General features: G+C 40.9%; 1 protein-coding gene across 1 annotated transcript in view; it reads left to right on the top strand.

Annotated features, from left to right (window-relative positions):
- Positions 1-14,215, top strand: part of LOC126457128 (mediator of RNA polymerase II transcription subunit 12) — a 372,135-nt gene that overhangs the window by 167,913 nt on the left and 190,007 nt on the right. Inside the window, exons 22-24 of the mRNA XM_050093187.1 lie at positions 2,859-2,933; positions 13,529-13,639; positions 13,809-13,936. Of these exons, the coding sequence (XP_049949144.1) occupies positions 2,859-2,933; positions 13,529-13,639; positions 13,809-13,936 (314 nt within the window). The remainder of the gene's footprint in view (positions 1-2,858; positions 2,934-13,528; positions 13,640-13,808; positions 13,937-14,215) is intronic.

Genomic DNA, 14,215 nt, shown 5'->3' with positions numbered 1-14,215 from the left:
TTGCTACCATTCATTTCCTATATGCATGCAATACTTTGTCTTATTAAACAACACGCTGTACCCAATAAATCACTATCCAGCAATTCCACTATACACAACACACCAACTGGTAAATCAGGCTCCACACTCACTCATAGTGACTTTCTGGTGCCTCCTGACATATAGTCATGCGAATTAAGCCTTAATGTCATTGTTCATGGTTTAATTAGATTGCCTTGTACAACAGACACTCCTTGTGACAGATCAGCATTGACTACATTTTTAACGGGTGCTTATTACCCCCAGACCATCCCTACCATTATTTCCATAATAATGCTGTTGGTTTACACCATCCCTACTGTTATTCTCATAACACCGCTGATGGTTCATACCACCCCATTTATTCTGTGGCTGTTGGAAATGGCCCTGCAAATGCTCCATAAACCCACAGTTTAAGTACCTTATATTCACTTCAGACACATGTTTTCAATCCCTTACCCCTGTTGCAACAGAAATTTCCTCAAATTCCATTGCTAACTTAACTGCTGCATTCAGATTCCTAGGTGTACCAGTGTGCTCCCTCATAGACATTGCTGATGATAAACCCTTCAGGAAAACATCGAATGCCCTTTGGCTCATCACTCTGTGTCAGTTCATATGCATGCACATTAATTTTTGTAATATTTTCTGCAAAATCCCCCGTGGCTTCATTAGACATCTTAAAAATTATACTTAACTGCTAACAGAAAAACTGTGCACTAATCTGCTTCTTATATCTTTGCACCAATCCTTGCCTGAGCTGCTTGAAAGTTTCTGCCTTATCCAGTGCCTCCGTGCATTGTACAAAGGACTCCAAGTCTCCTGAGAGATACAGTCGTGCTATTTGTAACAACTGTTTGTACGACCAACCCCCTATGTCAGCCAGTGATAAGAGATCCATCACAAATGGTAACACATCCTCTGGTGACCTACTGGAAGAGGGAGTACCAAGATTCGTAATAGCCAGATTTACTTCTCTGACTCTGCGAATCCAACAACCCCAACTCTTCTTCATTCTCTGCCAGCTTATTATTCACAAATGTACTCTCTTTTCTTAATCATGCCACCTGATCAGCTAGGATTGCATAGCTTCCTCGCCAATGATGTCTTGTGTCTCTGATTTCATCATTGCACCACCCTTACTCATATTTACAAATTCAGCAATAACAGTCCAAAAATAAAAAGAACAGAGCACTTCGTAGTTAATAACACTACCACACTTATTTTGTATGTCTAATGGTGAGCCACCTCGACTCCCCGTGTTGCCATACCATATGGCCAAAATGATGACATGTAAAACAAATGACTATCACAGGTTCGGTGCAAGGGCAGAATACCAACGTAAATTACACTGTGCACATCACACAGGCTGTAACAACTGATTGTTACAGTTACCCTTGAACTGGGAGACATCCACTGGTTCCTCCAACGTTACAAAAGTAACTTTGCAGTTACTTACTCTCAACCACACATGTAGCCCCAAAACATAAACAATAGTCTCACTCAACCCAGAACGAAGATGCCGTAGGCTGCAATTCAGATGCTGCACTGTGGGTATTGTACACCCTCCGCTGTCCACTGGTGGTGACACCAACTCTCCTGACAGTTCTCTGTTGTGTTGGTTGAGAGTAACATTTCATTAGACTTCAGTTACACATCTCGTCATTGACAATGCAAGGCAGACATGCCTCACCATGACATGGCAGGCAGGTAACGGCCAGCAGACAGCTAGATTCTACCCAATTGAAGAGATACACGTGTCAGCACCTTGTGATGCTGACGTTGAACTAGCAGGAATCAAGTTACTCATCAGTCAGCCGAGGCTCTAACATCAGCAGCACTCTACTTCTTGTGCTGCAAAAGCATTCCACTGTTGAATGGATGTGCCCAAAGGACTCAGGCCTGGCTCACCTCCATTGCAGTGAGGAGAGGAGACGGCCACATACGGTCGTGATCTGCTACCTGCTGGTATGAGTAACGGTGGCAGGTGCAGAAAGCAGATCACTGGCACTGAGGCACCAAGTTCCACAGGGTGGACTTAGTGTGGGAGGCAGCTGACCCAACCTGGTCTCTGACTCAGGGCTGCAGCTGGTGGTGCCCAGTCATCTTGTTGTGTAGCGTAACCCTGCCATTGTGGTGGCGCTGCTGGACTCTGCCTCAAAATTCACAGCTATTTCTACAGCCCCAGCATGCATTTGTTGCATTATTACCCAGTCACATAGCTCATAACATGGTTCTTAACTATGGTGTGGTGACACCTTCCTGCCCTCTCTGGCTGTTAACATTGCCCGGTGTGGTTTCACCAAGCATAGCTAGCCCATCTCTCAATCCTTGTGTGTACATGTTGCCATAACATTTATGTTACCACACTGTGCTTACCGACCAGCTGTAGCTAATGCAATGCTCCATGGTGGCATTCTTACAAATTCGTGCAAGTTTTACCTAAGACTAGGTAACAGCACTACAAAACTGCATGGAAAATGAAGACTTGAACTTAAAAACTGCTGATAGTTAAATGAGTACCTCATTTAACTATCAGCAGTTTTCAGACTGAGCTAGTCAGAAGTGCCTCATAGCTCAACTCAATTGAAAAAATAGTAGAGAGATACTGCTAACAGGTGAAATCCTGAAGTTAGATAAGCTCACTTGGCAAGAGCATTGTCTCAGAAAGGCAAGGATCCAGATGCAAATCATAGTGTAGTGCACAGTTTTAACCAGTAATAAGTTTTGAATAAGTGAACATATTTGTACAAGAATGACACTATTTAAGAATTTGAAATAAGGAATATTGACACTGAAATGTTTATTACAATAAGTTTTCTTTCCATTTCTTTATGCAGCTCGACACTGTTTTTCATTGGAGGATTTTGTAGTGCATATTGCACTTCCATCTCTTGTCACAGCAAGTAATGAAGGTGAGTAGATGATATTTCACTCATAAACATGTATACATTAGAAATGAAAGCACAGTGTTTCATGTTCAGGTGGCAGTGTTGATGTTCTGTAAGCTTTCAGAAACAGACATCAAAATTATGACAATTTATTCTTGTGTGTGCCGGCTGCGGTGGCCGTGCGGTTCTAGGCGCTCCAGTCCGGAGCCGCGCTGCTGCTACGGTCGCAGGTTCGAATCCTGCCTCGGGCATGGGTGTGTGTGATGTCCTTAGGTTAGTTAGGTTTAAGTAGTTCTAAGTTCTAGGGGACTAATGACCACAGCAGTTGAGTCCCATAGTGCTCAGAGCCATTTGAACCATATTCTTCTGTGTACTCTTTGAGTTTATTTGTTATTTCTTTACTGTACTCTTTTTCCTTCTCTCTGTCTCCCTTGAGTGCTAACTGAAAGCAGAAGAAAGTTAACAGAAGCACAGGAGATTCAATACAACAATGACATAATTCATTCACTCTAACAACTATGCAGAACCAGCAATTCCACTTCCAGCTCATAAATGGAGAATGGCAAGGAGTTTATATAATAAAGGATCAACTCCCTTTGGTATTTGGCTGCCCATCTCTGAACCTTTCAAGCAACCACTGAGACATTTAACATTTTGCAGTATTTTTGTAAAGATAGCAAGGCAGTTACATGTAATTAAAGAAGAGAGGATGTATTTTAAACTTAAAGTATAATTTTTCCCAATTATTTTGCATTATGACAAGCAATGGGAAATTAATCACTAAACATATTGTTACTGTCCAGATAACAACTGTTTTAAAATGAGAAATTGTTTAAAAACACAACTCATTCATGACAATTGTAATCTTCATCAATGCCATCATCAGTATCATCATTTGCTTCACATGGACACATCTCAGATGAAGGGAAATATCTAATAACGGAAAATCCAGAATGGAATGTAACAATATTGCAAAAAGGGAAAGAAGGTCTTTAACAAGTCCTGCATGATTGGATTTGGGAGCGGGGCAAAAGGTGAGGCTTTTGGAAAGGACTGATATTTCTGTGGGGCTAAGGCTTCTGGAGGGAAGGTTCATGACTGTGTTGTGGGTCTGTTTAGGTTCTGGACCCACAACACAGTCATGAACCTTCCCTCCAGAAGCCTTAGCCCCACAGAAATATCAGTCCTTTCCAAAAGCCTCACCTTTTACCGCACTCCCAAATTGCATATTGTCTGCCAAAGCAGAGTTACTAAACACAGCCTTTCGAGATGCCTTCACAAAAGAAGACGAAGTAAATATTCCAGAATTCGAATCAAGAACAGCTGCCAACATGAGTAACGTAGAAGTAAATATCTTCGGAGTAGTGAAGCATCTTAAATCACTTAATAAAAGCAAGTCTTCTGATCCAGACTGTATACCAACTACGTTCCTTTTGGAGTATGCTGATGCTTTAGCTCCATACTTAACAATCATATACAACTGTTCGCCCTACGAAAGATCCATTCCTAAAGACTGGAAATTTGCACAGGTCACACCAACATTCCGGAAAGGTAGTAGGAGTAATCCACTAAATTATAGGCCCATATCGTTAACGTCGATATGCAGCAGGATTTTGGAACATATATTGTGTTCAAACATTATGAATTACCTCAAAGAAAACGGTCTATTGGCACACAGTCAACATGGATTCAAAAAACATCATTCCTGTGTAACACAACTAGCTCTTTATTCACATGAAGTTTTGAGTGCTACTGACAATGGATTTCAGATCCATTCCGTATTTCTGGAAGGCTTTTGACACTGTACCACACAAACAGCTCGTAGTGAAATTGCGTGCTTATGGAATATCGTCTCAGTTATGCGACTGGATTTGTGATTTCCTGTCAGAGAGGTTACAGTTTGTAGTAATTGACAGAAAGTCATCGAGTGAAACGGAAGTTATTTCTGGCATTCCCCAAGGTAGTGTTATAGGCCCTTTGCTGTTCCTTATCTATATAAATGATTTGGGAGACAATCTGAGCAGCCATCTTAGGTTGTTTGCAGATGACACTGTTGTTTATCGACCAATAAAGTCATCAGAAGATCAAAACAAATTGCAAAATGATTTAGAAAAGAAATCTGAATGGTGCAAAAATTGACAGTTGACCCTAAATAACGAAAAGTGTGAGGTCATCCACATGAGTGCTAAAAGGAATTCTTTAAACTTTGGTTACACGATAAATGAGTCTAATCTAAAAGCCATAAATTCAACTAAATACCTAGGTAATACAATTACCAACAACTTAAATTGGAAGGAACACACAGAAAATGTTGTGGGGAAGGCTAACCAAAGTCTGCGTTTTATTGGCAGGAAACTTAGAAAATGTAACAGATCTACTAAGGAGACTGCCTACACTGTGCTTGTCCATCCTCTTTTAGAATGCTGCTGCACAGTGTGAGATCCTTATCAGACAGGACTGATGGAGTACATCGAAAAAGTTCAAAGAAGGGCAGCACAATTTGTATTAGGGGAGAGAGTGTCACAGAAATATACAGGATTTGGGCTGGGCATCATTAAAAGAAAGGCATTTTTCATTGCGACGGAATCTTCTCACGAAATTCCAATCCTAAACTTTCTTCTCAGAATACGAGAATATTTTGTTGACACCAACCTACATAGGAGAAACGATCACCATGATAAAATAAGGGAAATCAGAGCTTCTACAAAAAGATGTAGGTGTTCGTTCTTTCCGCATGCTATATGAGATTGGAATAATAGAGAATTTTGAAGGTGGTTCGATGAACCCTCTGCCAGGCACTTAAATGTGATTTACAGAGTATCCATGTAGCTGTAGATGTAGATGCAGGACTTGTTAAAGACCTCCTCTCCTTCTGCCAATCCCTAAAGGGGAAACACTTTTTCGCCACCAAACCTAACAGTCAGACCCAATCAAAGACCAATATTGAACCTTGCCTGAATCAGTTCACTCTTCCATCCAAACTAGATCCACCCCCACTGCCCCCAAACCACCACCTGTTAACTTTCCAGAATTTCTTGACCTCGAACCTAGCCTTATGCACATTCCCCAAATCACTCAACATACAAACTAACCTTACATCCACAGAAAAAAACGCAGATCTCAACCGTATAATCCTACCTGCAGACAAAGGCTCCACCACTGTTGTTTTGAACTGCAAGGATTACCTGGCGGAAGGACTCTGCCAGCTGTCAGATACTTCCATCTACAAACCTTGTCACAGTGACCCCATTCCAGTAATCCAGCAGGATCTTCAGTCACTACTCAAATCCTTAGGCCCATCCCAGAACCTCTCTCTGGAGTCCATCTCTCTACTCACCCCTACTACTCCCCGCACTCCTACCTTCTACATGCTTCCTGAAGTCCATAAACCTAACCACCCATGACACCCCATTGTGGCCAGTTACTATGCCGCCACTTAGAGAATCTCTGCTCTCATAGACTAAACACCTTCAACCTATTACCTGGAACCTAACTTCCTATATAAAAGATACCAACCATTTCCTCCACTGACTCTCCACAGTTCCTGACCCTTTACCACACGGTGCCCTGCTCGTCACGATTGATGCCACCTCCCTGTACACTAACATTCCTAATGCCCATGGCCTTAACTGCTATTGAACACTGTCTTTCCCAAGCCCCAACAGATTCCAACCCAACAACCTCCTTCTTAGTCGCCATGATCAACTATATCCTCACCCACAATTACTTGTTCTTTGAAGGCATTACCAACAAACAAATCCGGGGTAAACCTTTGGGCACCCGCATGGTACCATCCTATGCCAACCTGTTCCTGTGCCATCTAGAGGAATCCTTCCTAAAAACCCACAATCCTAAACCCCTCACCAGGTTCATATTCACTGATGAAATCTTTGCTATCTGGATCGAAGGTGAAGACACCCTGTCCACATTCCTCCAGAACCTCAACAACTTCTCCCTCATTTGCTTCGCCTGTTCCTACTCAACCCACCAAGCCACCTTCCTTCAAAGATGGCTACATCAATACCCCCGTCCATATCAAACCTACTAACCACCAGCAATACCTCCACTTCGACAGCTGCCACCCGTTTCATACCCAGAAGTCCCTTCTGTACAGCCCCATGGTCATCACATCTGCAGTGATGAGCAGCCCTCTCGAAATATACTGAGGTCTTACTGAAGCCTTCGATGACCATAATTATCCTCCCAACCTTGTACAAAAACAAATCCCCTGTGCCTTATCTTTTCAGTCCCCCACCACCCCCCAAAGTCCCACTGTCCGGCCACAGAGCAGCATTCCCCTCATAACTCAGTACCACTCAGGACTGAAGCAACTGAATTACATTCTCCGCCAGGGTTTTAATTACCTCTCGTCATGCCCTGAAATGAGAAATGTACTTCCCACCCATCCCACAGTGGTATTTCTCTGTTCACCGAACCTACACAATATACTCGTCCATCCTTACACAACCCCTGCACCCATTCCTTTACCTCATGGCTCATACCCCTGTAATAGATCTAGATGCAAGACCGGTCCCATACATCCTCCCACTACCACCTACTCCAGTGCGGTCACTAACATCATGTGAAACCAGTCATGTGGTCTACAAGCTAAGCTGCAACCACTGTGCTACATTCTATGTCGGCATGACAGTCAACAAGCTGTCTGTCCACTTGAATGGCCACCGACAAACTATGGCCGAGAAACAAGTGGACCAGCCTGTTGCTGACCACGCTGCAAAACATGATATCCTTCATTTCAGTGACTGCTTCACAGCCTGTACCATATGGATCCTTCCCACCATCATTAGCTTTTCTGAATTATGTAGGTGGGAACTTTTGCTGCAATACGTCCTACGTTCCCGTAACCATCCTGGCCTCAACATTTGTTAGTCACTGCCCTTGCCCCATCCAGCCCCTTCCCTGTTCCAATTCCAGCACTACACAGCTGTCATTCCTCCACCACACCCAGTCTTTTTATTTCTCTCCTTTTCTGCTACTTCCGCTCCTGCCACCCCCCCCCCCCCCCCCCTCCCCAACTCTCCCCTGCCCTCTGTCTAACCTACAGCACTTTACTCTCCACCACCCTCACCATACTATCACTCCCCCTCCCCGCCGCAGCCTCCTCCTTACCACCACCCAGTCCCCACTCCTATCATGCCCTCTCTCCTCCAGCCTACTCCTCATCCCCACCCCATCCCATTGCCATTCCCATCATGCAATGCACACGTGCTGCTGATTACAGTGTGGCCTCAGTTGCCTGAGACTGCAGTCGTATGTGTGAGTTGCGTTTGTGTGAGTGTGTATGTGCGTGTTTGTCATCAAATTTTGACAAAGGCCTTACTTGCCGAAAGCTATATATGTGACAGTCTTTTTTTGTGCCTACTTGCAGCTCAGCATCTCCACTATATGATGAGTAGCATTTTTCATTTTCATTAAGTGCAATATCTGTAATAGATAGATGGTAGGAATTTCAAGAGATCCAACATTTCTTCTTCTTTGTGCCAATAAGTCTCCGATTATAATACAATTAAGTGTGTGCCACAGGTAAGAATTGCCTTGGTCAGCTCTATTTTTTTCTCCCAGATTCATTTGATTAGATGTGAAAAAGTAGAGCATAAGTGATTTTTTCAGGCCTTCCTGACGGATCTGTTGCAAATACACTTCTCGGGTTTGCTGCAGAATTGTTATATGTAAATCCCACAATATTTCATTGATACAACTGGTTGACATCTTCAGGTGGTGGTAGTTGCTGCTGTCACTGCTGCAAGATTCGACTGATGATAATAGCACGGGAGCACCGCTTTCTTCCAACTTCAAGTGTCATCCTGCACATGCGTATTGCCTGCTCCTGACCTGATAAATTTCAGTGCCCCCATGCGATATTATCAGTCACATATTGCAGGAGTGACAGCAGCTACTGCCACCACCTGAAGATGACAAGCAGTTGTATCGATGAAATATTGTGGGATTTACCCTCTATGATCCAGAGACAAACACGAGAAGTTTATTTGCAAATGCTGTAGAACATAGTTTTTAAAGTGAAACCAAATTCACTGAATCTGAAGTCATTTTGTTTCTCCATCTGTATCTCTTAGTTCAGGCAATATTATTTTTGAATTCTTTTATTGGCCGATCTAAAATCATCTTGCTTCATTGGGTAAGCAATAAAAGCAATTCTTCCATGAGCTCGCTGAGACAGTAGATAGTAAATTTAGCTTTTCATGGCAGCTTCAGTATTTCTGTGGTGCAAGTTATTTTCCAAGCAAGAACGATCAGAAATAAGAAACTTACAAACTAACCTCATCCACAAGAGGCATGCATGTATGTTTCTATTCAATCCATACATGAATTGCAAGAAGCAATGGTGTGTTTTGTTGATGGAATTCAGCTCTACAAGCTTTGTTAGAAAGAAGCTATCTCTTTGAGATGTATGGATGGTTGGGTTTAATCACAAATATGTCGTAAAAATTTCCCGTTAAACAGATCATGACAAACAAATTTGAAGTTGCATAAATTGTGATTATACTATCCAACTGGGGCTGTAGGCATTGAAAATTGAGATACTTTTTGTATTTTGAATCATAAAATGTAACATTTATAAACTTTTTCCTCCTTGTAAAAAAAATACGCCTTTCAGCCTCCTGTACATGCAGTTCATGCTCAGATTTTATTTTTGCTTCCTCTGCCTCATTGGATGAAATTTCATACTCTACTCATGTGTTACGTGCACGCACCACATTTCTGGCAAGACCCCTTGATTACTGAATGAAGGATGAGGTCCATTGTGGAACATTTTTCTATACATTTGTTCCTTCTCGTGCTTAATATTTCTACTTAATAATGTTCCACATGCAGTCCATGTTGTTCACTTACTTTATATTCTTAATGTTCTGATTTGTAGCAAGACAGTTCCAATGAGGATTGTTAAGTCAAGTGTAGTGACTGGTGTGACATAAAAGAATGTATTGCATCACAGGAAAGTTCCCTCATGAAAACTAACAAATATGAGACAAAGTTTCCTTCAGGAGGGGAATTATACAGAGTATTTCGAAGTCTTTGCATCAAATTTCTATGTGTGATAGATCACGTCATGGGAAACTACTTAGAGACAAAATGTTTGATGACACTTCCTTGCAATGTTCAGAGTCCTTTTGTATTGCTTATGCCCTTGCCTATAATCCAGTCATCTGCTCCATATGAAAGATGGTAGGCCCAGAAAAATTGAAGTTGCTGATTCTCTTATAAAATATCTTTCTCCACTTAGACACACTCTTTTCTAAGCTTATCTTTTTGAAAATCACTCTTGTCAATTTACTGGTGGGGATAGTATGCAGTGCACCTGGTTAGTAGACCCTGCTGGTTCAGTGAAATCTCAGGTCCCAAGGCCAGCAAATACTAAAGGATGCCTAGCATCACCAGGAAGAAGTGTCAGTGAACATGTCTCGAGAGAAAAAGGTTGTTCAATGTGACGTGATCTACACTGTTTGATCAAAAGTATCCGGACACCCCCAAAAACATACGTTCTTCATATTAGGTACATTGTGCTGCCACCTAATGCCAGGTATTCCATATCAGCGACATCAGTAGTCATTAAACATAGTGAGAGAGCATAATGAGGTGCTCTGCGGAACTCATGGACTTAGAACGTGGTCAGTTGATTGGGTGTCACTTGTGTCATATGGCTGTACGCGAGATTTCCACAGTGCTAAACATCCCTAGGTCCACTGTTTCCGATGTGATAGTGAGGTGGACACATGAAGGTACATGTGCCGCACAAAAGTGTACAGGCCGATCTTGTCTGTTGACTGACAGAGACCGCCAACAGTTGAGGATCATAATGTGTAAAAGGCAGAAATCTGTCCAGACCATCACACAGGAATTCCAAACTGCACTGGATCCATGGCAAGTACTATGACAGTTAGGCAGGAGGTGAGAAAACTTGGATTTCATGGTCGAATAGCTGCTCATAAGTTACACATTACGCTGGTAATTGCCAAATGACGCCTCGTTTGGTGTAAGGGACGTAGACATTGGACGACTCAACAGTGGAAAAACGTGTGGAGTGACGATTCACAGTACACAATGTGGTGTGGGTATGGCGAATGCCCGGTGAACATCATCTGGCAGCTTCTGTAGTGCCAACAGTAAAATTCGGAGGCAATGGTGTTATACTCATGCAAATGCAACTCCCACACACATGGCCACAGTCCAAGGCCTTGGCTGCCAGAGATTGTGGCCACATATCTGTGAGTTGCATTTGTGTGTGTGTGTGTGTGTGTGTGTGTGTGTGTGTGTTGTCTAATTCTGATGAAGGCCTGTCGGCCGAAAGCTTTGTTTGACAGTCCTTTTGTTGTACCTTTCTGCAACTCAGCATCTCGGCTATATGGTGAGTAGCAACTATCCTTTTCATAATGTTGTCATTAATTTTTTTTCTTATCTGTTTTCCTTCTTACTTTTGGACAAATATTTCACTAAACATGTGACCTTACTTTTTCAATTTTTTAATTGTGAAGAAATGCAGATCATACGCTGAAAAATAATTGTAAGAACATGCCTTCCCCTTTCTGATGTGTATGATTTACCTCCATTATGACTCTTTTTTTTTCTCTTTACTCCTTCTAAAATTCAACCTTTTTTCCATTTGTGCATTTTCTGTTCTCATTTCACCCATCTACATGGGCAAGATCGTTAATGATTGCTACTGCAGTTGTGTTCGGACTGGAGTTTGCTGGGTCAAACACCAGTAGTGTAAGAAATTTTAATTGCTAGTATTTTCCGGGCAGGTAGAGGAGAAGAACCAGATTATGTACCAGTTATAAAGTCTCTCTCTCTTGATGTGGTCGGGGTTCTTAGGAAAAAGCTAAAGGATATTTAATATAATGTTGGTTACGTGTACATTGTGCATGCTTGTAAATGCAGCTTACGTGTACACCAGTGATAATCAAAGTTGCTGCATGGGCAAAAATATTAGTAAAAGCGGGTACAGTTTTGCTTGCAATGGTTTAATTGTGTTATCCAAACTCACGACTAGCACAAAAACAGTCAGAAGTAGCATGAAACTATTACTGTTATTGACAGATAAATTAATTGTTGGTAAGATGTAAGGATTTCTCCTCGTGATAAATAATTTCATTTATATCACACTGGCTTCAGTTTGGTTAAGCATTTTCTTGACAGTAATAAATTTGATTGTGGACTCAAAGATATCATGAAGCAAACCTAAGCCTTGTCGCCTACTGCAGTTAAATTTATCTGTGCAATTCTGTAAAAATTCTGAAAAATGAATTTTGCAAATATTAATGCTTGAAAATTATCATCAGTACTCAAATTATTTGTTATGTAAATTTCAGGGTGAAGCCCAATATTTAATATTTTAATTAAATTCCATGTATTAGCCGCCTGTGCACCATTCCCTACAACAACAACAGAGCAGGATGGGCAATCTTCTACAAAACTCACTTTAAATAATTATTTTCACGTAAATATTTCTGCAGGGGGAGAGAGGTTTTGAACGAGAACAGGAGAAATCCACGTTTTACCATACGTACATCAAATACCTAGTGCATCAGAATAGCTAAGTGACTAAATGCTGCAACAGCAGAGATAAAAGTAATATTAGATCATTGAACCAAGTCTTTTTAACCTCAATGAGATAGGATCTCCAAGGTTACATAGAATGTCTTTACATTTTATAGTTGTTCTTTGATACTAAAATGCATCTTTTTTTAACATTTTTAACACAAAAAATATCATAATAGTTATCTACTGTATTTTATAGACAGAAATACACTCAGTTGTGACCTTTCTTTACTTTCCACATTTACATGTCTGGCACAGATTTAGTTTAATTTTTATAGAGTTTTCCAGGAGATGTCACACAATGTCCTAGAAAAATTTCCTGTCCATTTCTGTTCTTCATATGAGTGAGGAAACAGCAGCTTTCTCCTGCCCTATCAGTTCTATATTATGCATATGGCTATATCTTGTGGAGTTTTGAATCTCCATTGGTGTCTTACATTATTTTCTGTGCATATTCACCTATAACATACTGACTGACAAAATCAAATTAGTAGTAGTACTTTGAAGTTGAATTTCAGATGTTTACCCATTGCTTCCACATAATTGTTTCCCACAATATGTGTGTCTCCTGATTCAGATCTTGGAAGGAAGTAAATTCCAAATTTTATGTACCAGTGTCATTGTGGCTATTAGAGACAAAGCACCAGTACTGTTCATTGAGATCAGGGCAAGAAATCAGTCATGAAAGGATCACCTTGGCATTCGTGTCAAATGAGTAAGTAAGCCACAAGGAACCTAAAGCAATGTAGCCAAATGGAAACTGGAACCCATTCCTCCTGAATGATTCCCATGTCTTAGCTACTGCATCACTTTTTGCAGTCACAATACTTGCCTTTTACCCAATGTCCAAATGACTTCAAAATAATTCTGTGATAAAAAATTTGTAGTTCCAATTTTGTGCTATTATCTGGATTATTCATATTCTTTAGTTTGCCTTTGAAATAGTGATTGTAAACTTTTATATTAAAATATTCTTGCCAAAAGAAATAGTTGTGGATGACGACCTACTAACATATTGCTGTCTTTTTGATATGTTTAAGGTCATGGTGAAGCTGATGTTGGAGCAGAAGCTTGCGCTCGACTAACATGTCACTTGCTTTTGCGACTGTTCAAGACTGTGGAATGCCCACAGCCATCTTTGTATTCAGTTGGTGAGTAATATTTAAAAAAGCCCCATTCAATCCTCACTAAACTGAACACTTGTAGATTTCTAATTGTCATATGTAAGTACTTGCATCTTATGTATATTCTCTTTCTTGGATAGGTTGTAACTGTCATTTTCATATGTTTGTGATTACTTCAGTTTTGTGAACATTTTAGGAACGTCACCACACCCAATGCCACCATCTGGCGGTATAGGTTACAATATTCACCTGAGCTGTGACAGGCATCTGTTGGCTGCTGCACACAATAATATACATGTCGGTCCTGTGCTTGCTGTACTTAAAGTGAGTCACATTACAACATTGTAGAAATAAGATGCTGTAATTTCAGTTTTTCTAAATCCTCCTCTATCTTTTTTGTTGACATTTATTTTCAGATGTATTATTTAGTTATATCAGATTGAGTAGACATGAGGCTCACATTCTGTAAGTCAAAAGAAAATGATTATGCAATTATAGAGACTTATTTGTTAAATAATGATTATTTATTTCCCTATATCTTTCTTAAACTGATTCTACTCATATGAATACATTTTAGTTACAACACATCAGTATTTTCCCTCA

The sequence above is a fragment of the Schistocerca serialis genome, chromosome 2 (assembly GCF_023864345.2).
Source record: "Schistocerca serialis cubense isolate TAMUIC-IGC-003099 chromosome 2, iqSchSeri2.2, whole genome shotgun sequence".
Taxonomy (NCBI): Eukaryota; Metazoa; Arthropoda; class Insecta; order Orthoptera; family Acrididae; genus Schistocerca; species Schistocerca serialis.
The sequence above is the reverse complement of the archived record's forward strand: the minus strand, read 5'-3'. Positions and strand labels throughout refer to the sequence as shown.